The sequence below is a fragment of the Alternaria dauci genome, chromosome 8 (assembly GCF_042100115.1).
Source record: "Alternaria dauci strain A2016 chromosome 8, whole genome shotgun sequence".
In the NCBI taxonomy this organism is placed as follows: Eukaryota; Fungi; Ascomycota; class Dothideomycetes; order Pleosporales; family Pleosporaceae; genus Alternaria; species Alternaria dauci.
Genome location: NC_091279.1, coordinates 1,853,528 through 1,880,756, shown reverse-complemented (window position 1 = coordinate 1,880,756; position 27,229 = coordinate 1,853,528). Strand labels below are relative to the sequence as shown.

The 27,229-nt window shown below is 52.5% G+C and overlaps 9 protein-coding genes across 9 annotated transcripts; 6 read left to right on the top strand and 3 right to left on the bottom strand.

The window, feature by feature from the left end:
- Positions 1–1,270: 1,270 nt before the first annotated feature.
- On the top strand, positions 1,271–4,522 carry ACET3X_008570 (uncharacterized protein; the record flags this gene model as incomplete). Its single annotated transcript, XM_069454757.1, has 7 exons — positions 1,271–1,350; positions 1,409–1,659; positions 1,713–2,633; positions 2,685–2,837; positions 2,883–3,156; positions 3,210–3,277; positions 3,327–4,522. 7 exons carry the CDS (start codon positions 1,271–1,273, stop codon positions 4,520–4,522), a joined length of 2,943 nt encoding a protein of 980 aa, XP_069304172.1.
- Positions 4,523–5,029: 507 nt separating this feature from the next.
- Positions 5,030–5,864, top strand: ACET3X_008569 (uncharacterized protein; the record flags this gene model as incomplete). Its single annotated transcript, XM_069454756.1, has 2 exons — positions 5,030–5,088; positions 5,165–5,864. 2 exons carry the CDS (start codon positions 5,030–5,032, stop codon positions 5,862–5,864), a joined length of 759 nt encoding a protein of 252 aa, XP_069304171.1.
- Positions 5,865–6,096: 232 nt separating this feature from the next.
- Positions 6,097–7,459, top strand: ACET3X_008568 (uncharacterized protein). The gene has a single exon (XM_069454755.1). It carries the CDS (start codon positions 6,112–6,114, stop codon positions 7,327–7,329), a length of 1,218 nt encoding a protein of 405 aa, XP_069304170.1. The 5' UTR covers positions 6,097–6,111; the 3' UTR covers positions 7,330–7,459.
- A 21-nt stretch (positions 7,460–7,480) lies between these two features.
- On the bottom strand, positions 7,481–8,614 carry ACET3X_008567 (uncharacterized protein; the record flags this gene model as incomplete). Its single annotated transcript, XM_069454754.1, has 1 exon — positions 7,481–8,614. One exon carries the CDS (start codon positions 8,612–8,614, stop codon positions 7,481–7,483), a length of 1,134 nt encoding a protein of 377 aa, XP_069304169.1.
- Positions 8,615–10,490: 1,876 nt separating this feature from the next.
- ACET3X_008566 (uncharacterized protein) lies at positions 10,491–11,069 on the top strand (the record flags this gene model as incomplete). The annotated part of the gene is made up of 1 exon (XM_069454753.1): positions 10,491–11,069. The coding sequence occupies one exon, from the start codon at positions 10,491–10,493 to the stop codon at positions 11,067–11,069; it is 579 nt and encodes a 192-aa protein (XP_069304168.1).
- A 126-nt stretch (positions 11,070–11,195) lies between these two features.
- Positions 11,196–12,200, bottom strand: ACET3X_008565 (uncharacterized protein; the record flags this gene model as incomplete). The annotated part of the gene is made up of 1 exon (XM_069454752.1): positions 11,196–12,200. One exon carries the CDS (start codon positions 12,198–12,200, stop codon positions 11,196–11,198), a length of 1,005 nt encoding a protein of 334 aa, XP_069304167.1.
- Positions 12,201–13,076: 876 nt separating this feature from the next.
- On the top strand, positions 13,077–16,823 carry ACET3X_008564 (uncharacterized protein; the record flags this gene model as incomplete). The annotated part of the gene is made up of 1 exon (XM_069454751.1): positions 13,077–16,823. One exon carries the CDS (start codon positions 13,077–13,079, stop codon positions 16,821–16,823), a length of 3,747 nt encoding a protein of 1,248 aa, XP_069304166.1.
- Positions 16,824–20,126: 3,303 nt separating this feature from the next.
- Positions 20,127–23,154, top strand: ACET3X_008563 (uncharacterized protein; the record flags this gene model as incomplete). Its single annotated transcript, XM_069454750.1, has 4 exons — positions 20,127–20,343; positions 20,405–20,669; positions 20,700–23,012; positions 23,070–23,154. The coding sequence occupies 4 exons, from the start codon at positions 20,127–20,129 to the stop codon at positions 23,152–23,154; spliced, it is 2,880 nt and encodes a 959-aa protein (XP_069304165.1).
- A 341-nt stretch (positions 23,155–23,495) lies between these two features.
- Positions 23,496–27,141, bottom strand: ACET3X_008562 (uncharacterized protein; the record flags this gene model as incomplete). Its single annotated transcript, XM_069454748.1, has 3 exons — positions 23,496–24,584; positions 24,637–26,693; positions 26,745–27,141. The coding sequence occupies 3 exons, from the start codon at positions 27,139–27,141 to the stop codon at positions 23,496–23,498; spliced, it is 3,543 nt and encodes a 1,180-aa protein (XP_069304164.1).
- Positions 27,142–27,229: the final 88 nt, after the last annotated feature.

Below are 27,229 nucleotides of genomic sequence, written 5' to 3'. Positions count from 1 at the left end.
GAAGATGGCTGGAAAGCAAGGCTTCCCGGAGCTCTCGCCAAATTCCACGCGCAATACAGGTTCCAGACTTGGAGTCCACTCCAACACTGGCATCCTCAACGCGTATCCTGCTTCTCCGCCTTCATCAGTCCGTTCTTTCTCGTCAGCATCGTACTGTCAAGCATTGTCTCCGTCATTCCCTATCGCCAACGGAGTGGAATCTGAAGCCACGTCGCCCATTGATCCCTGTGGTACCATGCTCTTCTACACGTCCAACCGGAGTATCGGCTCAGGTCTTCTGGGCGTCCACCCTCTCTCTGAGCCCCAAGTCGCTGAGTATCGATTCTGGCGTCCCTGCGGTCGCCGCGTCTGCGGATTCGGGTGCGGTGGCGCAAATGTAGGAGAGACTGCCGCTGCAAAGAGGCTGTTCAGAGAAGTGGAGGAAGTCGTTCCTGTGAGCGGCAAGCAGATGGAAGACGATGAAGAGGTTGGGAGAGACGTGGGTCACGAATACGGTCTTGACGGCGCAAGTGATGGTGGGTACGACAATGAAGGAGGCAATTGTGGCACGAGTATCTGGGCTGGCCGCCGGTTAGTCATGGATTGGAATCAATTCTTATCAGGTTGTGAAAGGGAAGGTGTCGCGCAGTTCTGATTGGGTATCGATGGAGCGACGGGCATTATTACGGCTCGACGACACGGACGAGATTGCTAGTTTCTATTCTGACGATCGCTTTTTTGGTCCTATGAATGTTGTTGCGCTGCTTCTTGATCTCGCCGTACCTTGTTGGGCACACAGTGCAATGTTCAGCTGGCTGGATAGGTAGGCGAGGCTAGGCGTTCCGCCACTGTGTCTTGCAGGGGACGGCTAGCAACCCATGTTTGATGTTTTTCCTGCCAGAATCTATTTCTCGGCCAATGACGCCTCTTGCCGTTGGTGATATCCTAGTAGGGTTAGACTGGCATGCCGCAATCGGCGATGATGTTCAGCCCATCACCCGATGCATGTTCTGCCAGCACCCACTGCGCTGCAAAGATCGCAATCGAGTGCGATCTGCCGGCCTAGACCGCGTAGACTCTTCTACCTCATGTGCCCTGTTCCACGCTCTCAGCAGTGCGCCTCAACGTCGTTCCGGGTCTCAGGTTGCCTCTTCACAGTCGCGCACTCGTAGGCTCGTGTTCTTTGAGCCCTGGTATGACGTCACGCGGATCTTCCTGTCTCTGAGCACGCTTCTTCCCACCAGCTGCTTTCGCTTCGAGACACGCCGAGCGCATTGCCGCAACCAGCGCCATGGAGAACCTCGACAAACTTTCGGCGACGGGCTTACCAGTGTTCGACCTCAACGAGGAGAACTTGCAGTGCAAGGACTGGTGAGAAGACGACGGCTGTGTAGGCGCTCTTGTTGTATGCCATTACTCACAGCCTCAGGTCCAAAACGCCCGTAGGCGCACGCGAGTCGTGGCCTGCTGCGTTGACATGTCTCGTCAACACATGTGTGCTGCCCATGCCCCACTGCGCTGCCATCTTCTGGGGCAAGGACATGATAGTCATCCACAACCTGGCGTGGGAAAAGGCCAGAGGCGGTCTTGACGGCCAGGCCACGAGCGCGCGCGACAGCTACAACCATGAAGCACTTGGCACGCTGCGGACGGTGCTGAGGGGACGAACGGTCAAGGTAGGTAAGCATCGCACCATGTTCATGGACACATTGTATGACGTACTGACCGTCTAGCCGCCAGGTATTTCCTCAAGAATTTCGCGGAAGAAAGGAACCGGCAGCTTCTCCTCAGCACTATCCTCGACGAAAGCGGTACGCGACAGGGCGTACTGGCCCAACTCCTCGAAAACCAAAATGTGGACCGCTACATGCCCATCGAAGGCATAGACGAATTTTCGCGCCAGCACCCAGGAAGACGAGTGAAGAATGGGCAATCTCAGCAGAAAGGCGAGCACAAGAACACGGAGCAGGCCGACACCATGTCAACCAACATGTTTCAGCGCTTCGCCGAGCTGCTACCCAATGGACTGGCCATTCTTGACAAGGACGCCGAGGCCATCTTTGTCAACGACGGCTTCTTCAGACTGACGACCAACAAGGGAAACAATGAATTTCGCTCGTGGCCGGAGAGCATTCACCCTGATGACTATGAAGACGTCATGGCCGCCTATCGCAAGGCATTCGAAAGCCGTACCGAGTTGCAGATAGAGTTTAGATGCGATGTCGCAGCGCCTGAAGAAATGAAGTCCAAGGGAGAGCAATGGAGATTATTCTTGCTGAAGCCTTTGAGTGACGAGGCCGATGCCGGGTTTATCAGCGCCGTAATCGACATCACCGACATCAAACATGCCCAGCTAACTCAAGAGAAAGCCGCTAATGACGCCAAAGATCGCAAGGAGCAGCAAGAGAGATTCATCGACATGGTCTCGCACGAGATCCGGAATCCCCTTTCGGCTGTCCTGCACTTGGCTGAAGAAGTGAGAGAAATCACAAAAGAGATTGGGGCCGATCACGAAGACGTTCGCGACCAGGTAGCCGATATATTGGATGCTGCTGACACTATACTTCTTTGCGTCTCACACCAGAATACTCTTGTAGACGACATTTTATCTTTTTCCAAGCTCGACTCTATGATGTTGTCTTTGGTACCTCGACGTCAGTGTTCCCACAACTGTGCTATGTGATCTGCTTGCTGAACTATCGTAGCAACAAGACCGAAGTGGGAATTTTCCCAAGCGCTTCGAGTTTTCCATTCCGAGTTCAAGGCGAAGAACATCACGTTTCACTACGCCATGGATGTTTCATATGAAGAACAGAAAGTTGATAGTGTTGTTGCCGATCTAAATCGCATGAAACAAGGTATAGAACACATCGTATTCTATTGGATTTTACTAATGTTTCTAGTTTTGGTAAACTTGATAACCAACGCAATCAAATTCACCTCCAAGAAAAATGGCGATCGCAACATCACTGTATCCATGGGCGCATCTGTCAAGCGACCTACGTCTTACCCACCCAACGTCATCTACTTCAGTGAGGAGAAAGAAGCATTTCATCTGGATTCAACCATGACATCGGAATGGGGTGCTGGAGGGGCCATGTACTTGATGGTAGCTGTTAAGGACACCGGCATAGGTATTAGCAGAGAAGGCCAAGCCAAGTTATTCGAGCGTTTTAGGTACGCTCAGCGCTCTTGGGAATAGGAAGTCCACCGTGCTAATCATACAACAGGCAAGCGACACCGAAAACACAGGAAAGATACGGCGGTTCAGGTCTCGGCCTTTTTATATCACGCAAATGTGAGCTTGTGTGTCTATCGCAGGTGCTTTGTAGCTAACTTGTCAACAGTATGCACATTGCATGGCGGAGATATAGGTGTGAGTTCGAAGGAGGGCGAGGGGTCAACATTCGGTTTCTTCTTCAAAGTGCGTCGCGCGACTGGCGAAAGTTTTGAGGGACGACCTGCGGGACAATCACGAAGTAACTCGGAAACTTCCAATTCTTCCTCCCGTCCAGGCGAATCTGGGTCGCGACCACCTCGCCCAAGCATGAGTCGTACAAATTCGAATCTCTCGAGCATTAAAGAAAGGAACAACGAGCGCCCTGAAGCGAAGACATTGGCCAGTCATCATGGTGTCGACACTGCCGACATGGAGCCCTCACTTAAAGATCCGCCGGTAGAAAATCTACCAGAGGCACATCCTGAGTCAAATGAAGATTCTCGCTACAGGGAGACGGAGAAGGCCACAGAAGATATCAAGACAATCAAACCAAACGTGGAGAAAAAGCTGCCCGATTTGAGGAGAGGCGAAACGTCACGGCAAGAAGAGGACGCTTTAGAAATCACAAGATCTCAGAGCGATAAACGCTCTGAACCTACGCATACTCTCCTCCTTGTCGAAGACAATCTGATCAATCAGAAGGTTCTCCGGCGGCAGCTTCAATCACGCGGCTTTCAGGTCTTTACAGCGAATAACGGTCAGGAAGCAATCGACGCGGTGACCGAGCGTGGACAAAGGGCAGATAATGGCCCCGACGACCGTAACTATTTCGACTGCATACTCATGGACCAAGAGATGCCTATTAAAGACGGCAATGCTGCGACCCAAGAGATCAGGCAACTACAAGATATGGGTAAGGCTGGATATAGTCATATCCTAGGTGTCTCTGCAAACGTGCGAGAAGCGCAGACCAGCAGCATGCGTGAAGCCGGCATGGACGACGTCATTTCCAAACCGTTCAAGGTAGATGATCTTGTCAAGAAAGTCCGCAGCTTGGTCCTGAACAGTGGCGGCGGGTCAAAGCACGACAACAGACCGAACGGTTCCTCAAATACGAAACAGAATGATGAGAACGACACTCAGAAGGACAGGGGCGGCGGTCTGCACCCACGAGATGCAGAAAGACTGGACGACAAGACGCACTCGGACGACGAACGAGAAAACCGAGACCGGGGAGGCGAAAGGTCAAGATCCCGAGCGAACATAAGAAAAGGGAATGTAGAGCACCAAAATGAGTCAGCAACGCACGAAAATCTTTCATGAGATTGACGGTCTCTGTTGACGAAGAGAGAAGACACATTGGCATGGTCGTCTCCGGGCTAGATGGTGTTTTCCTAAGCGGGGAAATCGATTTAGGGTTGCATTGCGAGGTGTTCTAGATTCGTTCATCTGGATAGATACGAGTGGCACGACTGGAAGAGAGATGAATGTACTGTCTGAATTCCCTTGTAGGCAGGGTCGAGCGTTCGCGCTATGACTGTAGTATCGCTAAATCGAATCTCTACACGCTGTTTTCATGATTAGCAGCAATGGTCGTGATGTGTAGCAGGAAGTGAGATCCTGCAGGAGGGTGGAGGTTATCATGCAAGGGCTCCTTCGTTGCTCGAGTCATGCATAGTACATCCCACTTCACCCCACCTTTACCCCAAGCAACCATCATCACAACCGTCACCATGCCTACCACGCTTGTGTACGCATGCAACTGTGCACCAAGACTCGCACTCTGTTCGCCTTGATATTGTGAATTACCAGTTACACATCTCGCACAGCATGGCAAAGGAATTCCAAGATAAAGTCGTCCTGGTCACGGGTGCTGCGAGCGGCATCGGGTACATCTCTGCCTTTTCCTTCTCTCCCCTTGCCCCACGGATCTGAGTACGAGTATTCCGCTAACACGCACAACAGCCGCGCAACCGCCCTCAAACTCTCCTCACTCGGCGCCTCCGTCTCCCTCTGCGACGTCAACTTCCCCAGCCTCAGCGCAGTAGCCTCAGAATGCGATACACCCACACTCATACGAAGAGTCGACGTGAGCTCCGCTGCCGAGGTCCAGGAATTTGTTGACAGCACTGTCAAGGGACTGGGTCGATTAGACTACGTTTTCAACTGCGCTGGCGTGAACCCCACGAGCCTGAAGCTAGAAGACACGAGTGAAGAGTACTGGGATAAGCTCGTCAACACGAACCTCAAGGGCGTGTTTCTTGTGACAAAGGCCTGTCTTCCGTACTTGGATCGTGGGTCCGCCATTGTCAACGTGAGCAGTATATCCGGTATACGAGGCTCAGCTCTGCAATCCGTGTACTGCACGACAAAGTTTGGACTCATTGGTATGACGAAATCGCATGCTCTGGAGTTTGGTCCAAGGGGAATCAGAGTCAATGCTATCTGTCCGGGCTATATTGATACGCCGTCGAATGCGGGTATTGTGAAGGGAGGCGAAGCGGTGGAGAGGATGAGGAACGGGAACGCGTTGGAGAGGCTAGGGGAGCCAGAAGAGGTGGCGGATGTTGTTGCGTTCTTGTTTGGGGAGGGAGCGCGGTATGTTAATGGAGCGGTTGTGGAGATTGATGGGGCAATCAAGATGAGTAGTACCACGAGTAAGTGAGAGGGGTCTGTGGATGTCATCAAAGGGCATCTTGCATTTTCAAGAGACATTTGATGATCGCATTCCAAGTGTTACCCTGAGGTAGGGTTTCGTTTCTTGAAGGTCAATATTACAACTATCCAATGAACAGTCGGGATGGTAGAGTAGCATGATCACGTGATGTGGAGAGCCGCACGCTAGCGCAAGGTTGTCGCATGTCGAAAGTTCCATCGCGCCAACTCTCACCACAACTCCCACAACCGCAACCATGACAGAAGTACAAACCCCCACACAAACGTCGCTCGCGACAGACACGTCTCTCGAACCCGCCGCGTCGACCGAGCTCGTCCCGACGAGCGAACAGACAATCATCACCACCAATGCCGAGGGCAAAAAAGTCAAGAAGATCATCCGTCGCAAACGGAGACCAGCGCGTCCACAGGTCGACCCTGCGACGATAAAGCCCCAGGAAGTCGCGCAGACGGGTAACATCTACAACGTCTGGTACAACAAGTGGTCGGGCGGCGACAGGGAGGACAAGTACCTCTCCAAGACGGCCGCGCAGGGACGCTGCAACATCGCAAAGGACAGCGGATACACCAAAGCCGACAAGACGCCTGGATCCTACTTCTGCCTCTTCTTTGCGCGTGGCATCTGCCCCAAGGGTGTGGACTGCGAGTACCTCCATCGTCTGCCTACCGTCACCGACATCTTCCCAAGCAACGTCGACTGCTTCGGGCGCGACAAGCATGCCGACTACCGAGACGACATGGGCGGAGTAGGAACCTTCCAAAGACAGAACCGCACCCTCTATATTGGACGCATCCATCCCACCGACGACATCGAAGAAGTCGTCTCGCGCCACATGCAAGAATGGGGCGAGATCGAACGAACCCGTGTCCTCACAGCCCGCGGCGTAGCCTTTGTAACCTACACCAACGAAGCCAACTCGCAGTTTGCCAAAGAAGCGATGGCGCACCAGTCTTTCGACCACAACGAAATCCTAAACGTCCGCTGGGCAACCGTAGACCCCAACCCACAAGCCGCGAAGCGCGAAGCCCGCCGCATCGAAGAACAAGCCGCCGAAGCGATCCGAAAAGCCCTTCCTGCAGCCTACGTTGCCGAACTAGAAGGCAGAGATTCAGAGGGCAAGAAGCGCAGAAAGGTCGAAGGCAGCTTTGGTCTACAAGGCTACGAAGCACCGGACGACGTGTGGTACGCAAAGGAAAAGAGCGAGTGGGAAGCGGCCAAGCAGCTGGAATCAGGCGGCATGGGCGAGCGCATGATGATTGAGAGTGCGGAGTCGGCCTACCAAGAAGGCGAGAATACTGTTCATGACCAAGAGAGTTTGGCTGCACAGCAGGGCAATGGCATTCTGTCAGGGTCTACGCTGGCGGCGCTCAAGGGGTTCAAGGCTACGCCGAGCAATAAACGGCCTGCGCCTGCTGCGGGGCCGCTTGTGGATTATGGCAGTGATAGTGATTGAGTGTGGGATTTGCAGATTGAAGTCACGAAGATTGTATTGTACGTCTAGTTGCACAGCACTCTGGGCATGTGGAAAGGAAGCATCTCATGGCGTAGGCATAGTTAATAGATACCCGTTCTTTTGCGTGTCATGGCATGTGTAGTTGACAGTGCTACTGCGGTGCTGCCCTCAGTTTCTTTGGCGCGCCTGGCTTCTTCTTGGGCGAGGTTGGGTGTTTCTTCGCTGGCTCCTGTGGTTTCTTATTAGCAGCTGGCTTTCGAGGGCTGGCTTTTTCCGCAGCTGAGATCTTCTTCAGGGCGTCGGCTTTAGGTATCGCTTTAGCCTCCTTCGCAATCTCAGCTTTCTCCTTTGCTTTAGCATTCTCGTTACTCTCAACCCTCTTCTTCGCCTCTTTCAAAATCCTGCTCGTCTTCGGATACACCTTTCCTGCCATCGGCTTCCCATTCCCTTTCTCCCTAATCCACGCCTTGACCATTTCTAGCCCAAACCAGTCTTGCTCGACGCTCACCTTGTAGTCTTCATTATCTGCTTTTTCTGGTCGCCACCCTATCGTACCACACTTGTAACTCAGTTTCGAGCCTTGTCGCTGCATGGAATCAAAATCACCAACGACGAAGCGGACTGGTCGGGCTTTGAGATCGACAAAGATATTACTAGGCTTGATATCGACGTGTGCGTAGCCCAAGGAGTGTATATGTTGTATCCCCTGTCTAATATCCTGCACACACTTCTCGGGGTCAAAGATGTGCTTCTCAGTTACGAATTCGGTCAGAGTCATGGCGTACTTCCAGAACAATAGCGCCGTGACGCCTTTTGTCTTTGTGTCGTAGTCTACACCGTAGTATCGACATATGTTTGGATGCGGATTCTTACGTAGCAGCTCACAGTTTGCAATCTCCCTTAACATGACATCTTTGAGAAACTGTGATTGTCCGAATAGCTCGCGAGAGTAGCGGAGATAATCCATTGTTTTGGCGTACATCCTATCCTTTTTGTAGAATTTAGCTGATGTCATCGTGAGGGATGAGTAAACTGGTCGGGTGTTTGATAGGTTGATCAAACGCGGTGGTGTGTCCCAGGTATAGGGGTCGGGATCGGGAGCGCTGTTGTCGTCGGGCTTTTCAGTTTCTGCGTACCAAATACTGTCGGGGTAGATCTTTGAATGGTAGATTGCTCGGATGGTTCCATCGTAATTTCGCGACCTGTGGAGTACCAGGCCGTTCTTGATGGGTCGCGCAGGTTTGGCTGGGCTGCGCGCCGCAGGCGGACGGGGGGCTGCATGCATGGCTTTTTTGACCTTGGAATCACAGACGGAGAGGTTGAGAAAAGAGGCTGTGAGTTGCTAGTGCATTTGGCAAGCGGATGCACTGTGAATGTACGTTGGCCCACAGAATCGCAGTGTTGTTAGCACAGCATTTCACTGAATCACTCTGTCGGAGTTGGCAGTGTGTTCTGTCTCGACGATTCGAGCAGCATTTGAATGACCCTCCTTGTGCCTACATCATCAAGTTGTAAATGTACGGTACAAGAAAACTTCACCATTCGTAATGCCAGACTTACTCTTCCTGCGAGCCCATCATTTTTTCTTTGATTACCTCTAGCGCTTCTGTTGCCTCAAAAACTCCTGTACACGTCGGAAGAACTTGGTACAAAAACCAAAACGTCATGTTAAAGTTCATCAGTAGACTCGTAGGCGTAGAGAAGGAAGAACTGCCATGGCCGTCGATGCAGATCGTAGAACACCGCATTTATCAGGAGAACTATATACCCCAGATGTGGATATTGGCCCACCAAGACGGACGACTGTATCACAGAATCAAGGAAGGAGTCATATCCAATATCGAAATCGACTGCACTGACGCTTCCTTCTGGAGAGATCCTGAGACATGCTTGCCCCCTCCCGAACTAGATCCGGCAAACTTGTACCCAAAGGTTTTGCCTCATTATAACCTCTTCCATCCCGACAAATACGTAGAGGAGAGGGCCTTTTATAAGAAACACTGTTCTATGTTGAAACCAGATCATCGATATATCTGGCACGCCCTTAACACGACCTTTATAGCACAAACCACTGCGCGGGAAATTGATGCTTGTCTGATACTCAGTCTGCAGCCTCACGAAAGCATTTGCAAGTATTATGGTGTGGAGACCAGTAGAGTTCTCCGGTTCAATTATCGCAACAAAACCATCGAACTGCCCATGGATAAAGAGCGCGTCTTGAGCCTAGTCTTTGAGAGATACGACTGTAACCTTTTGGAAGCAATCGAACGCGGCTACCCTGTACGGATTCGGGATTGCTTGGAATCGGTAGCTGCGGGTATACGACACATGCACTCCCTGCGACTCGTCCATGGGGATATCAAGCCCGAGAACATACTGGTCAAATTACCAAACAGCGCACATGATGCGAAGTCGATGCGGTATGTTATAGGAGACTTTGACAGCACCCAATGGAAAGATTCGGTGGTTGACAGTAAATACGGAACTCCATTCTGGACGCGAGAAAAGAAAGTGGAAGTAGACATTGTGGAAGAAGACGATGACTGGTACGGTTTCGATCAGCTGAGGAAGTGGTTGGTGTGTGCTACTGTTGACTCGCGCCAGAAGTTGGAAGACTATGGAGGGATTGGGAGGAGGATTGAAGAAGCAGATGGGGAAAGAAAAACTACACATAGCTCCGCGTGAACGGTGGGGATTCAGATCAAAATTGTACCTTGTTTGTGGAGAGGACTGAAGACAAGGGCAGCCAAAGGGAGGAGATGAGGAAATGGGGGCTTTGTGAATTCGTGCCTGTGGACACTTGACTGGGAGGCATCTTTGTGATGTACGCTAACGGCGCATATAATGAGCGACTAGAATCACTCCTCCCACATTGTTACAGTGTCTAGGTGGAAGAGGATTCAAGTACGGAATGTCTCCCCGAAATGCGCGCTACAATCTCGTTTCAAAGGTGGAGCTAGACAGCGGCACGACCCGACTGCCGGCTGTCCTTGCCGCATCTGAACAGACAGCCGCCATTGTCTTTGTTTCGACTTCCGTCCGTCGCGCCATTGCCGCGTCATCCCCTATCTTTCAGACCCGACTTTTGGGTCGCGACAATTTGCAGGTGCTATATGTGAATGTTCCCTACCTATAGCCACCCCCCCACCGAAGCGCCCTCCATGTCCCACTCGTCCTCGCAACCAACGAACAAGATGCTCAGCACGCTCGCCAAACCAACACGCGACCTGATCGAACTGGCCAAAGAGGAGAGGAGTTTTACCTTCAATCACTTCACGTGCGAGCATGCCTGGGTCATTGGAAACATACTCCGAAACGCGTTGAGAACCGCCGAATGCCCCGCGCTTATCCAGATCTCGTCTGCGAATCAGACGCTGTTCCACTCGCCGAGTTTGCCTGGCATCATGCCCGACCATGAGAAGTGGTCGGAGAGGAAGCGCAACACTGTGCTGAGATGGGGACACTCTACCTGGTTCATGAGCTGCCAGTTTGATGGGGATTACAAGAGGTTTGCCGAGCACAACGCCATGAGCGGCGACGAGTGGTCAAGATACACGATTGAAGGCGGCGGATACCCCGTCTTTGTCAAGGGCGTCGAGGGCGTCGTTGGCGCAATCGTCGTGGTCGGTCTTGGCGTGGACAGTGAGCAGGCGCATGGCGTCGTCGTCAAGGCAGTCGAGGAGTACAAGGACCTCCGGGAAGGTTTCCGGAGCCCAATGAGGAGCATGACGGTCAAATGACTAGATGGTCTGGGCAAAGGAGATGGACTTGGCATCACATTTGGTATCGATGAGAGGGCGGGAAGAAGCAGAGAGAGAAAGACCTGAGCGCGCAATGTGAAGTCTGCTCCATGGCATGATTGAAGACTACAGTACAGACGAAGAGCTATGGTTGCCAACCGAACGAAAGCCGAAGCGCCCTCCTACCGCATCGAAGGCTATCGAGTAGCCAAACAGCAAGTTCCGTCCAGTGTTGATATATGGAGGATGTTCTGGTAGTTGCGGAAACACATAATTGGGTTCGATGGGCGAATGTTCGCCCACGACAAACGAGTAGAATGTTGCTGGCTGGTCTAGCGACGGGAATCCAACAGTGATGTTGGTACCAGGCCTCACGCGCTTCACCATCTTTGTACGACCATTCGGGTTGGGGTTTGGGATGACAACAGTCGGTATCGAAATGTCGCGTTCGGCTCTGATGTACATTTGCGCTACGCCAGTATCAACAAGAAGAGTACCGTCATTACGCCCTCCATCGTTGATGCTAAAGGACATCTTTGCCATTGCCCAATCTCTCGCATCCTCGCCATGATTTAAGCCTGGTTCCAAATTAGAGAATGCAAAGGCTTTTGTGTTCTTTGGCGTCAATCCTATCTGGATGCCCTCGGTCGATATGATATATCCAGCTCGCATCGCTCCGTCGGGTGTCGGTTCTCCGTTGATCGCATCGATGTTTAGGAATGGGTTAATGCTCGGTGTCGCGTATGGCATGCCGTCTCTCGGGCCGTTTCTTCCAAAACCTACACCCATGTAGGTGATCTCCGAGGTGTCCCTCTCTTCGGCCTGTTCTCCGCCTGGGCCTGGTGGACATTCGAATCGGTCTTTACTGGGATTGTACCAAGGGCATCTCCAGCTCTTGTCCACAATCAAAACAGGCACATTCGCGGTCACGTAGGAGCCACTCTCACCATGGAAGTCCATTGGCAGCTTCACTAGTCGCCCTACGTAGAGGATCTTGCTGCTTGTGAAGAAGTGGTGTGCTGGCTTGCCTTCGGTAGACGGTATATTTGGAAGTATTGGAGCTCCTATCAACGTGCCGGTGGACCCCGTGTCTACAGGCATCTTGATGTCGACCCCTTCGATGCTACACATGACTTGTGGGACATGTTTGGGGCTGAACTTGTAGATAAATGGGATGAAGATCGAGTTCGTACACCGTGATAATCCGCTGGCCATGGGGCGCAAAGTAGTTAGGCCGTTGTACATGGCGAAGAAAGCGAGGCTGGTAATCAAAACCAAGATGCGCCAGGAGAGTGTTGAACTCTTCCGCTTCCGGTATGTAAGTGTTGAAGATGGAGTTGGTGGACAAACCCTAGATGTTGATCGCGGTTTATAGTCCTCGGTCTCCATAGCTGTTTATAGGCCAAGGAATCTCCTGCATCATCCGCTGGCAAACGCCAAACACGCGCTAAGAACGCGTCTCACGGTCGCGTACAAGAAACCAACGGTGTGACACTGGATGGGAAATGCATACACAGCGGTGTCGAGTCATTGAAAAAGCACAGTGATGGCGTGCCGACGTCAACGCCGCGCTGTGAGTTGGCGTGTCGTCCCCGCAATACCCGGATCTCCAGGCACAAGCCCCAACCCGGCGATCGTAAGCTTCGGCTCTTCCACTTCTTGTCGCTAGATCCTCAGTAAAACCCAGCTTTCTCGTACTTTGACAAAAATGTCTGTTATGTTGCACGAGATGCCGATCATCACGTGTGTTCATGCACGACGCAGCCGGGGATGTTCTTAGCTTGAATTAGGCCTGCGGCTGATGTGCCCATCCACCGCCATGAAGGCAGCGACCGCAAACCGAAAAACAAGGGGCGTCCAGGAAAGAATGGCCTTCAACGACACCTGCGACCGACCTTATCGACATTGAAGCATATTTGATCCCGTCCCGAATCGAATGTATATCGACCCTCGTACCGTTACGCGCATGTGAACGGATACTTGTCGCAACCAGAGCATGTAGCCAATATGGGTCGTTCACCATCACGATCGAGCGATGGCGCCGACTCTGCACAGAATGCGCGCGTCGAGCCGCGTCTCCTAAAGGCTATCGAGGACAAGAAACACGACGATGCGATCGCCATTATCGAGCATGCGAAAGCCAAGTCGCAACCCATCGATCACCTCCTGCGCATAGGCTTGATGCGCGCAGCCGAGCGCGGCAACATATACATGACGGAATATTTGCTCAAGAGCGGTGCGAAACCCGACGGCGCGCCAGGCGGCCGGGTTTCGCCTCTGTTCAAAGCAATCGAGAAGAATCATGTCGGGACCGTACAACTGCTGTTGAAGTTTGGGGGCAACGTGGATGCGCAAGACAAGCAGGGACGGACTGCGCTCATGACGGCTGCTTGGAAGAATTACTTCCACATCATGCATGAGCTGTTGAGGTGTGGTGCCGATGTCAACAAGAAGGACAACACGGGACGGAACGTGCTTCACAATCTGGCGGCAGACAAGCACTGCAACTGGGGGCGCGATGTTATCGCAGAGTTACTGAAGCAAAACATTGCGATCGATGGACCGGAAGGCCAGGACGACCAGAAGCGGAGCCCGCTACATTGGGCAGCCAGTACTGGAAAGAAGGAGCTATGCGAAATGCTATTGAGACGAACCAGGCCACCGAGGGCGAACGTGAATGCTGTAGAGATCAGACAAAAGACAGCACTGCACCTGGCAATCGCACACGGCCGAGACGACATCATCGAGCTTTTGCTCGCCCACGGTGCAGACGTGGGGGCAAAGAGTGATGGAAGCTGGACACCCTTACACAATGCTTGCCAGCAAGGAAGTGTAAAGGTTCTAAAGATACTCATGGCCGCTGGAGCAGACATCAACGCAAAGTTACTCAATGGTATGACACCCTTGCATGTCGCGGCGCAGGCTGGTCATTTCGACATCGTCAAGTGTCTCTTGGAAAGGAAGGATGTGAAACGAGCAGCCAAAGACAATTTCGGTATCACGCCGTTCTTGCGTGCCGCACAAAGCAAGAGCCCTGCGCGCAAAGACATCATCAACGCCTTGGCACCCCATAACCAAGTCGAAGCACTGAGCGAAGACGCACTGGGCGCTACGAACGGGTTCCATGCTACCGTCGTTGATTTTGGCAATTTCCATAACGAAAACAATGTCTCAAGAAGGTCGGTCTTCGAGCTGCTGTATGCCCGTGACGCTGTCAATCCAAGGAAGCCAGCTGTTTCAATTCTGCCCAAGGAATCAAAGGCGACAACGTTCCGATGGATTCATCTTCCTGCGAATAACATGGCCTGGATTGAGGCATTGCTCACAAAAGCATTTATCGAAGAGGGCGCCAGTGACGTGGAGGGCTTCAAGGCGCTTGAACGGTCCTTCAGCCATCAGCATCGAGGACAGCAGATTCACTCGCATTTCATGCGACCGCTGTGTCAGAGCACACCACGTGCGCCGAAGCAGCACGACGATTCAGACCTTTCTGATGGTGCCGACCAGATACCACAGATCACGGTAACCAGTGGTTTAGGTCTGGGTATCGATACAGTAGCTGGTTCCCAAGAGCTAACATCGACACCGTTTTCCCGTACGCCTGTGCGGACCAATACGCTGGATACAGATCAAACGGATTGGACTGCGGGAACGAGCTCTGGACAAGCAACTGGCAAAGAAGGGAAAGGTAAAGCAAAGGACCGACCTAAAAAGACGCCAAAGTGGACCGGATCCAAGCAAGCTGGCAAACGATCTGGTGGAACGGAAACACCGACTAGAGGCCCGCAACACTATGCAAGACGAACGGATACTAGCTCTTCTCTCAACAATAGCGGCCATCTCAGGTCACCCGGCAGTCCAGGACGCAAAGACCCAACAGCTATAGCCAAAGGCAATATCTTCGCCTTCATGCCGTACCTACATTTCGAAACCGACCGGCGTCGGCAGGAGATGCAAGCTGCGATCTTGAGAACGCAGAAGATGAAAGAACGCGAGAAGAACGAAGGAGGCACGTCCAAGGCACAGTATTACCGCGCGTCAACTTACGATGAAATGCTTTTCAGAGCTCATTTGACATCCTCGCAAGTCTCGTTGCACGTGCGACGCACTCTGGACCAGTTCTTCTATCACAATATTGATACGCAATCGCGAGATCGAGATCAGGTTGTTTATCGGTACCAATGCAAGTCGAACGATCCGCACCATGTCGACCCAAAGATTTTCATGGTTGACCAACTGTGGATGTGGACACTCGGAAAAGACTTGATAGTAACGGCATTCCCTCAACGGTGGCAGCAGCCTCGCAATGACCCGCTCAATGTTCTTGATGGTGTCATTGAAGATATCAACAGCAAAACAAGAGATCCGGTGCGTAGCGTGTATGACCTTGCGATGATCATCACTGGTCGTTGTAGTGGTGTTTTCGATAGACATCGCGTTGGTGACGAAGACTACCAGTTTTTGGATATGTTCGAGTCAAGCATTGGTGATGCTACGGAGATGGAAACCATGCTTTTCAAGGATTTCAACATTGCGTCTGCACAAGCATCAGAATGGCTGCATCATCACAGAAGGCCCAATCGATTCTCGAGACATCTAGAGGCTGAAGGAAGGCAAAGAGAACACCTGAATCGTCGACACTCATCGCATCACTCACACGCGCATGCGTTGGCCGACCCCCCGATTCGAGAGGAAGCATTCGAGTACGACGACAGAAATGGAACAACTGCTCATGCCCCACTATTTGTCGACAAGCTATTGGACATCGGCGCCGAAACTGACCTGCTGGCGGAGACCAAGGACATTCGTGACGAACTCAACATGATAGCAAAGGTGCTAGAAGACCAACGCAATGTGTTGCCAGACATGGAGGCGAGCATTACAGACATATATCGCGAAGAGCACAAGAGCCAGCAGGACCTCAAGAAGCGGTTTAAAGACATGCTCAAGACGATCGACACACATATCAAGGATCTCGAACGCATGGACAAGCAAGCCAAGCGCATCTACGAATCCATCACTGATCTGCTCGATCTGAAGCAAAAACATGCGAACGCTTTCGAAGCACGCTTCGCTCGTGACCAGGCTGCTGGCACTGCAAGGCAAAGTCAGACCATTATGGTGTTTACGATTGTCACCATCATTTTCCTTCCTCTGTCATTCATCGTAGCCATGTTCACTATCAACATCCAAGAGTTTCCACATCAGCCAGGAGGTGGCGAGCCTTCTCTCCCTCTATCATATGTCAGCAAATACATGTTCGGCATCGGCTTCGCAATCTCCATACCCTTCATCGCTATCGCGCTTTCCTTCGATGCGATTGGCGACTTCTTCCGCGAAATAAAACAGCGTTTTCGCAACCGCAAGACCCAAAACCAGCAAACACGGCCCGATGCCAATGACCCCTATAGCGGTATCGAGAAGACCGATTTCGAATACTCATTCGACACACGCACAATCGAGCAGGCATTCAGCCGCGGACGCAGTACGGCATATCGTCCAGATGGTAGGCGTAGCATTGAAAGCTACCTCGGCAGTGCAAGAAGGACTGACGGGGGCTCGTTGCTCCCAATTGCTAGTCGGAGTACTGGGAGGAGCCCGGACAAGGGTGTTTCAAAGGGGTTGAATGGCCTGGGCGGAACGACTACGATGGCTGGTCGATTGAGTGTGGATAGAGCTGAGAGGCAGAGTCCGATTGAGAGGATAAGCACGGGGTTCAGGCTAAGGGGAAGTGTGGATTTTGAACGTGCTTAGGGGGACTGTGGTTGCGGATTGCGGATTGCGCGTGGCGCTTGGAGGGTTGGAAAGGTTTGGATTAAAGCAGATACCCTAGCGATGTTATGTACCAGTTTGCTGATAGATAATTCGAGTTATGTTGCGCATCTCGCAGTTGGAGGTGAGATCTCCTATCTTCATCTTTTTTTCCCGTTAGCATCGACAGTCTTTACATGTTTTTTTTTGAGGATATGATCACCGTATGGTTTATCTCTCGCACCTGCGTCATGACTCATTTTGAGTCAGCGCAATCCTTCGCGTGTTGTTGCCTACACATCAATGACTCCGCCATGATTGTTATCCTGCTCTTCTTGGATAAGAAGCAATCGAAGCCATAAGTATTAAAACATGGCAGATAAATCTTTCTTAACGCCCTAGGCTCAAATATAAATTAAAACAAACGCACCAAGCATCCTCTTCTGCTTGTCCACAATGAAGGCTAGTCATCCCGACTATTCACATACAATGCGACGCGAACTGTATGTCGTGCGGTATAGATTTCAGGTATACATGGATGTCACTGAGTGTAGCAAGGACAAATCCACGTCGAAAATCGGATGCCGAGCACAGTCCGGTCCAGTATGGCTCACACACTGATGTTAACAACGTACGACTAATCGAATTAACACAGGATAGCCCGCAAAAAACGCCTAACTGCGTTCCACGAGCAGCAGCGTCAACATCAGCTTGCATTCTGCTCTGCATTCCATGCAGCCCTCCCTCGTGAGCTGAGGGACATGGTATACGACCATATCGTTACCCCACACAAGCGACACTACGTTGTGGAAGCGCGTGACGCCTTCTCCGATGGGACTCGAGAGATACGCCACTCTTTCTTTGATGCTCAATCATCCATGCCAGAAGATCCTGGTATGCGACGCGAGGTGTGGAAGTTCGTCGAGTACACGGGCGAAGCAGTGGCGAAAGAGATCGCAGAGCACTGGTATCGTACTGGTCGCTTTGTGTTGGATGCTGAGGATTGCTTGTTGAACAAGTTTCTCACGACAGATGTCTGGCGCCGAGGAATCGTCCCTGCGGAGGTTGTCCACCACCTCCGCATAACTCTGAATCCTATACCGTACATTGTCCCTACTGATTCCATGGAAGCCGATCTGGAAAACTTATCCGCGATTTCGAACAAGAATAGCGTCATTATTTTCCAAATGGACAAGGAGAATTACTACTAGAGGTCGAGGGGCAGCGGTACCTTGTGCGGGTATCTGCCATACATGTTAGCGTTGATCGCACCATTTGTCTATCGTTTGCGCACCGAGGGCTTCGGCAGAATAAAGGTATATCAGGGGACGCCTCTTTCACATAGAAACCACTGCCCGTGGATAGGATGTCCACGGGAGATTACGCACTTCTTTGATATGGAGCAAGAAGAATTCCAAACCGTGTTTCGCAGGGTAAGCCAATATAAAGCGGATCAAAGTAGAATGATGTGCTAACAAGTTGGTTAGGGACTCGAAAGTGATGGCGAAAATAATAAAAGGATCACCGATGTGATTTCGAGATGTCGTAGTGCTGGTTGATATAGTGAAGCTGGTTTAGTGTAGTCCATGATCAGAAGAGCATTCTTTCTGAGTAACTTTCGAGCCGAGTTGACGAGTAAAAACTCTTCGGAGTTGGCTGTGACTAGACAGATGCTAATCTATGACTTTGTTTTGCCTTTAATACCTCTGGTACGTGGAATACAGCAATGGTCAACGTGTATGATGTCAAATTACAGGTTTTAGGATAAGACCGAATCTGAATATTTTGTTGGTCCATCTCCGCATCGACATGCATCCTTGCTTGCCTTATTACCTTTCCGATTATTCATTCACAGGAATTCTACCCGCTCCTTTCCTTGGTAGGGACCCTTGCTGGCAACCTTCAGTTTGATGACTGCGCATCAACGACCTTCAGACATTCTGAGATGAGAGTATCAACGTAATGTAGCCCCCTCGCCGTGATTGAATCGCATAGTTCCATCTCTTCATCCTTGGCATGCTCGTGGAAGTTGCAAGGGTCATACATGCCTTCCGCATAATCATTATCTGGTGGGTAACTCCCTTGTCTTCGCTGTGCCTCAATAGCCAACAGCTCGGTGATGAGGTCTTGGGGTTGTAACTTCAGGTCCTTGCTAACGTCGTGATCCGGAAGCCAGTACCTCGCCATAGATCTGATGATGTACCTACAAAGCATGGAAGAAGACGGAACGGATCTGAAAACCAAGGGGGCCACATCACAGCCTGTACAGGCAGCTATTCGTATGTCGAGGCGCATGAAAGCAGTCATGATATCGTTTCGTAGTGCTAGGCACTCATAGGCGTCGGCGAAGATATAGAGGTCGATCAAACGACGTCTGACAGCACCTTCGGTGTCTTTGGAGAACAAGGCATTGGTAAAGAATGGTCCATGTCCGCTCCAAAGGCTGCTCAGCCCCTCGTCAGTCTGGGAAGTGGCAGGCACAAAGTGTAGCGAACGAACGATTTGTAAGTAAACCCAAGTTTGGAAGAGACGACAGGAAGTTTCATCTGCTTCGGCAAGATACACAATGCCTTCTTCGCCTTCCTTAAACTTTGGTCCGAATGCGCGAGAGAAATATTCCGAGTGCCGGCGAATGAGATTCTTGTGGAATGTAAAAGGCTTCTTTTCAGCACCCACGATGACTTGCACCATCTCACTGCCGAGATCCCTGCATTTGTTAGTACCTTTCCTATTCAATAGAGGGTATAAGCTACATGATGTATGGGTCCGCATCGGAGTTGGCCGCGCGTGTGCTGTGGATCAAGAGGTAGTGGGAGAAGAGTTGCAGAGCTGTAGCTCACAAAAGATCAAAATCAAATAGCCTAATTTGCACAGTGAAGGTGAACGCGGATGAGCAGATGGGCCTCACGGTGAAGCATTCGTTAGTACAGCCGCTTCCACCCTGAATGAGGAGACCTGCAACCTTTTGGCGATGCGCGTCATTTCAGGCACGAACGGTACAGTTACATGTTGGGAACGGGTGTTACAAGGCCATGCAGAGCTTTTTACTGATAAAGGGGATGAAAGGGTAGCGGAAGAGCATGAAGAGCGGCGACGCGAACTCACTTGGTGCCACGCCAACCCCGGCCTATCTCCGCTCCATCGCCGAAGTCCAAGCTCCAAGCTTAGGCGTCACCAACAAGCAGATGCGCTCATAGCTGTAGCGGAAGTCAGCAGCACAGTGAGAAAGAGAACAGGGGCTGTGAATTGTCGCGCAAATAATGAGTCCGGACCTACGATAGCGGAGAGCTGCACACCAAGCCCATCATGGCTTACGATACCTCGAGCGGGTATGCGCCGCCGAGCACGAGCAACATGCAAGAGGATGCATCAGGCCCCATGTTCAACATAGAGCGCGTTACTCTACAGTTCAACATCTCTTCCGACTTTGTCGCTGCCGCTGTAGCGAACAATGTCGTGGTCCTGGCCCTGTCGACTGGGCGCATCCTGCGTATAGACCTGGATAGTCCCGCTGATATAGACGGTTCGTAGTGCAAAGCCGCACATACAAGGGAGATGACGGACAACTGCTTACTTGACTCAAGACATCGACCTACCGAAGAAGCCGTCAGAAGTCGGCGTCATTAGACGGCTCTTCCTCGACCCCTCCGCGTCCCATCTCATCATAACCACTACCCTCGCCGAGAACTACTACCTCCATACACAATCACGGACACCCAAGGCGCTATCACGGCTGAAAGGTGTTGTCATAGAGAGCATATCGTGGAACCCCTCCCAACCTACAGCGTCAACGCGCGAGATACTTGTCGGGGCGTCAGACGGCAATGTCTACGAGGTGTACATCGAGCCGTCATCCGAGTTCTACAGAAGGGAGGAGAGATATCTGAAGAGTGTGTATAGGACAAATGATGGGCCTATTACGGGGCTCTGGACGGACACGGTGCCAGGAAGAACAGATCTGCGGCGCATTATCGTTGCGACACCGTCAACTTTCCTACATTTCGCAGGCAAAGTCGGACGCCAAGGATCCGAAGGCAGCGGGTCTATATTCTCGAAGCTGTTCGAAAGTGAATCTGCGACAGTGCACGAGGTGTCGAACGTGGCTCCTACAGCAACTTCGTTACTCTCCGTCTCCCCAGAGAACCAGGAGAACCCCAATCGCGAGGAAGCCAACGCGGAAAGGATCTTTGGTTGGCTTACATCACAAGGCGTGTTACACGGGAAGCTGTACCTATCGCAGGACACCTCCGAGTTGGGCAGCAAAGTTCTAGCAGACTCGAAGATGCTGCCCAGATCCCAGGTGCCACCTTCACAGACCGCGAGCGGACGCACACGGCGAACACAGGACGCAGTCAGCTCGATGATCCTGAGCCAGTGGCATATCCTTCAGCTCGTCGAAGGCAGAATCGTAGCCATCAACCGTCTGGACGACACCGTGGTCCTTGACCAGGTTGTGCTCGAGCCCGGACAAAGTGCGCTTGGCCTGGTCGCCGACTTGAAGAAGAACACTTACTGGCTCTTCACAACTCAGCAGATCTTCGAAATTGTGGTGACTGACGAGAGTAGAGATATCTGGAAGATCATGCTCAGGGCACAACAATTCGAGGCGGCTTCACAGTATGCCAAAACGCCAGCCCAGAAGGATGCAGTGGCAACGGCTTCTGGTGACTACCTCGTTGGCAAGAGCCAGTGGATGGAGGCTGCAACAGTCTACGGCCGAAGCACGAAACCTTTTGAGCAGGTTGCATTGACGTTTATCGACAATGGCGAGCAAGACGCTCTGAGAAAGTACTTGGTTACGAAGCTCTCCACACTCAAAAAGTCGTCAATCATGCAGAGGACCATGGTCGCTACCTGGTTGATCGAGCTCTATATGGCTAAGCTCAACACCCTCGACGACACAATCACCACAAAGGCTGAGCTGTCGGAGAGCATGAACACTGCCGAAACTCACGATCAGCTGTCGATGATCCGCAAAGAGTATCAGGACTTTGTAACGAAATACAAGGCTGACCTGGATCGCAAGACAGTCTACGAGATCATCAGCAGCCATGGCCGCGAGGAGGAACTGCTATACTTTGCCACTGTGGTCAATGACTACAACTACGTCCTGTCGTATTGGGTGCAGCGCGAGCGATGGCAGGAGTCTTTGGCTGTCCTCAAGAAACAGACAGATCCAGAAATCTTCTACAAATACAGTTCCGTCCTGATGGCACATGTGCCCGTCGAGCTAGTCGACATTATGATGCGCCACTCGACGTTCGACGCCCAAAAGCTTATCCCAGCTTTCCTCAATTACAACAACCACACCAAAGCCTCACTTGCACAGAACCAAGCAGTCCGCTACCTCCTCTTTGAAATCAACCAACACAATTCTACCGACGCCGCCGTCCACAACACCCTCATCTCCATTTACGCCTCGCACCCCACGTCCGACGAATCCGCCCTCCTCGCCTACCTCGAAGGCCAATCCCTCGCCCACGAGCAAAACTACGATGCCGACTTTGCCCTCCGCCTGTGTATCCAACACAAACGCGTCCAATCCTGCGTCCACATCTACAGCTCCATGCAACAATACGTGCAAGCCGTCGACCTCGCCCTCAAATACGACGAAGTAGACCTCGCCTCCACCGTCGCCGACCGATCCAACACGTCGCCTCCTCTGCGCAAAAAGCTCTGGCTCGCCATTGCCAAGAAGGTGATTTCGCAATCCAGCGGCATCAAGACGGCTATTGAGTTCCTGCGGAGAGTCGATCTCCTCCGGATCGAAGACCTGATCCCCTTTTTTCCTGACTTTGTCGTCATTGATGATTTCAAAGAGGAGATTTGTGCTGCGCTCGAGGATTATAGTCATAAGATTGATAGCTTGAAACAGGAAATGGATGATAGTGAGGCAACGGCTACGCACATCAAATCTGATATCAAAGCCCTCGAGCAGCGATATGCAATTGTGGAGCCGGGCGAGCGATGCTACGTGTGTGGTTTACCGTTGTTGGCTCGCCAGTTCTTTGTGTTTCCTTGCCAGCATGCGTTTCATAGTGATTGTCTGGCTAAGAGGGTCGTGGAGCTCGCGGGTATTGCGAGGGGGAAGAGGATTGCGGAGTTGCAGGCTGAGGTGCAAAGGGGGGTCAAGGTGGGCAAGGGGAGGGAGAGGGCGATTAGGGAATTGGATGCGTTGGTTGGGAGTAGCTGGTAAGTTCTTTTTTTTTGTTGCTGTGGCTTTTGAGGACGGACTGCTAACGTGGATAGTGTGCTGTGTGGTGAACTGGCTGTTAAACTCGTCAACGAACCTTTTATTAGCGCGACGGATGACAAGGATGAATGGGCGCTTTGAGAACAAACAGATTACTACCACGTCGGTATCGCAAGCAGTAGTTTCAAGTCAAGCAGAGCATTTTGAAGGAAGTTCTATTGTACATTTACTTGACTTGCTACTCTGTTCCGCCCCCTTGCGTATGGTATACAAATTTTAGTGGTGCTATAAAATAGACGAGCTGCTGATGATTCCTGTTTCCGTCCCCAAGACGCCGTAGCGCTGATGCAAGAATATGACATGGAAAAACTATGACAGTGCAGAAGATTAGACAAGATAACTCAAACGCCGAATGCGAGCCTTCCTTCAGCTCCCAGCTCCCAAAGCTACACGACTAGACCATGGGTTGACACGAGACGGCTCTACTCGTCTTCATCGTCATCCATGGCGACGTCGCCATTCGCTTTCGGTGCAGCGACAGCGTCTTCGTCTTCGTCTTCGTCGTCGACGACACGGGCTTTGCGGGGACGAGGAGCTGCGGCTGCGGCACCTTCATCGTCGCTGCCCGCCGCCGCGTCGGCCTTGTCTGCATCGTGGGCAGGCGCGGCAGCCTCTTCGTCGCTCTCGTCATCGATGAACTCTGCCGACTTGTATTTGCCAGCAGGTTCGCTCTTACGAGCCAGCTTCCTCTTCTTCTTCTCACGGGGTCGCTCTTCGTCGGACAGGTCCTCGGTGCCACTAGCCGTGGTCCTTCTACGCCTTGAGCGCGGCTCGTCGTCGTCAGAAGGCAGGCCGTCATCGGTATCAGAGTCAGCGTTCTTCTTCTTCCGCTTCGGGCCCTTGGGACCACGCGCTCTCCGTTCTGCCTTGCGGACTTCCTTGTCCTCATCCTCTTCCATGCGCCTACGCTCTTCCTCATTGCGCTTCTCCATGAGCTCGCGGTCACGTTGGAGAAGGCGCTGTTGCTCTTCGGCGTACTTGCGCTTCTTCTCCAGAGCTTCTGCCTCTGCGCGTGCCTTTTCTTCCTCACGGCGACGTACTTCAGCTTCGCGGATGCGGCGCGCTTGGTCGAGCTTGGTCGCGTTCTCCCCTTCGTACAATGCCTGCTGTTCGCGATCACGCTCAAGCTGCTTGGCGATGGTGTTGCGACCCATGTTTGCACGAGAGGTAATGTCTGCACGTGGGAACGGTGGCGTCTCCTCCTTGGCGAGCTTGTCAAGTGCTTCGATCGCCTCAGTCAGACCTGTCGCAGCCTCATCAACTTCCTCAAGCGTGCGCTGCGTCTCCTTGAGCTGGTGAACCTGCGAGGCGATCTGGAACTGGACAAAGGCGACGTTGAATTGAGAGTTGAGGTCTGCAGGAGCGGCTTTGAGCGCTTGTTTTGAGTAGTCGAGGGCTGTTCGGAATCCGGCAAGGCTGCGTTCGTGTTTGGCTCGGAGATACCAAGTTCGTCCTAGACAAGCCAGAATCTTTGGGTCATTGTGTCTGTTCCTGGACAGGGCTGCTTCGTACTAGAATGTGTTAGCATATGATATCAGAGTGAAGTAGGGTAGGTAGGCATACATTTTCGATGGCTCGCGCGTACTGCCTGATCTCGCAGTATGTGTGACCCAAGTTGACAAAGACGCTGTGGTCTTTGAGCGTTTCCTTCACCTTGGTGAAGATTTGCAGGGCTGTCGAGTAATCCTTCTTATCTTCTACCAGTGCGATTGCAATACCCTGAGCAGCATACGCGTTCTTGGGGTCGAGTTGCAACACCTTGTCGAAAAACTCCACTGCTCGCTCGTAGCCCTTCCGTCGCTTCTCCTTATCCTGTTCTGAACTTCGGGGCATCTCACGCGCGATGGCGAGATGGATGTTGCCCATGCCCATGAGCGAGTAGCGGTCGTGCTTATCAGACTTCTGCAGAGTGTGTTTGTAGAGGCGCTGCTCGTCGTCCGCCGCAAAGTTGGACGTCCTCTTCTTCGATTTGTTGACGTACCAGCCGTACAAGGCTCGCACCTCGATATTGTCCTCGTTCTCTTTGAAGAGATCCTTCATCGCCCTGGGACCCTCGTCTTGTGGGTTCTCCCTTAGCGCGATGTAGGTCAGACGGATGCGCGCGTCGACGTAATCGGGGTGTCGTTGCAGCAGACTATTGTACACCTTCTTAGCTTCCTCCGCTTGGCCCTCGGCTTCGTAAGTTCGGGCTAGGTTAAAGCTGATGGAGGTAACAAGCGCGTCCGTATCGATCGTATCATCGCGGTTCTCTGCATTAACACAGGCGTTGAGGGCTACCTGGAAAAGCTCCTGAGCACGTACGTAGCGTTCGGCCTGGAAGTGGAAACATCCCATGTTGTTGAGTAGTTGTGGTGGCAGGAGTTGGCGAAGTGCTGCTGTGAGTTCGGGGCCCTCTTCAACTCCTTCTGGGTAATCTTCCTCTGGAATGGCCTCAATCTCCATCTGCTCTACCTCCTCAAGACACTTCAGGCTCTTTTCAGGGTGTTCGGTCTCGTAGAGCCGGGCGAGGTTGAGTAGTACCGACTGGTCAGGCGTGACCTTCTTCTTTGGGTCCTTCCACGCGCTCTGCACGCTTTCGAGATATTTGAGTGCCTTTTTCAACTCTGCAGACTTGTCTTCGGTGGACTTGTTGTTCTGAGCGGTAAAAACGTCCTCAGCGAACAAGGTACCAAGGAGGGTCTGCGCTTCGACGTTGGGCGATTGCTGGAGAATCTTCTCGAGGCGGAACTTGGCGCCGTCGTAATTGTTCATTAAGACGTTCATCTGCGCCAGTCCGAACTTGGCTGGTATGAAACCTCGCTCCTCGCCTCCTCGCGCCTGGTCGGACTTTTGGTAGTACTCTGCGGCAAGTGAAATGTTCTCCTGTTGATGCGCGACCTTGGCTCGTAGATACCAACCGTCGCTAGCTATGGCATTGGTGTCGGTAAGCTCGATGGCCCGTTTTGCAACGTCTTCAGTTTTGGCAAGATCCCTCCTCAGAGAAAGATAGCTGCCGACCGTGGCACAACTCAAGGGGTACTGGTTGTCGATCTTCAGTGCGGGCTGGATGTATTCACCGGTTGCCTTCTTGATCAGTGCGGCGAACTTGGGATCGGAAGTGGACAGGTTGGCGGTCTGTTGGAAGTTGTAGATACCCATCAAGATCAAGGCAATCTTGGATTTTGGATTCAGCTCGAGAGACCTCTGCCAGGCGGTGGCAGCTTCGTCCTTGTGACCGAGTTGCCAGAAACAGCAGCCGATACCAATGCGCGGGTCTGGGTCGAGGAGGTCGGGAGAGCTCTCAAGGATGTTCTGGTATCCCTTGAGGGCGTCTGCCCACTTGCCCATGGAGTAGTGGACACGGGCCTTGCCCATCTTGGCCATGAGGTTTCTGCCGTTGGAGGCTCGGAGCGCGTCCTCGAAGCACTTTGCAGCCTGCTTGAGCGTCTCCATGCGCTCAGGGCTGACCGTGGAGCCGGCAGTAGTTGCAGGGCCCTGAAGCGAAGCCTTGAGCAGGTACAAGACACCACGGGCGAGGAACAGCGGGGGGTGCGAGGGGCTGATACGGGAGGCATCGTTGAGTACGCCAGTGGCCGACTGGATCCAGTACTCTTTGAGCTTGACGTCTCCATCTGCGTTTTCTAGTACATGTCAGTGTTGTGAGCGTACACGGACATGCTGTGGTGACGTACGGGGCCTGACGCGCGGTGCTTCGCGGCATTTGAGCAGGTACAGCCAGCAGAGGCCGTTGAGGATGCTGAGCCTGTCCTCGCCGCGCGCGCGATTGAAGACGTGGGTGGCCTGCCTCAGCACGTCGATGGCCGTCTCTATCCTCTTGCGCTTCGCATAGGCGACGGCGACCTGGACCCATGTCGATGTCGCGCTCTTCTCAGCCTCTAGAATGTCGCACAGCTCGGTCGGGTCGTCCTGGATCTGCTCGTCCAAGGGGATTTCGACGTCGAGCTGGCCTCCCTCATCGTCGGCGACAGAGATGGTAATGGAGCTGGGCACATCCGAGTATCGTGGCGGTGGGAACATGCTGCCGGCGCCGTTCACGCCATTCGCGCCATTGGCGTAAACTGCAGCCATGTTTGCGGACGAGTCGCGATCGGGGGAGATGGTTTCGCGAGTGGTTCGGGGCGCGGAGACGGGGTCAGCGCGACATAGCAGGGGGGGA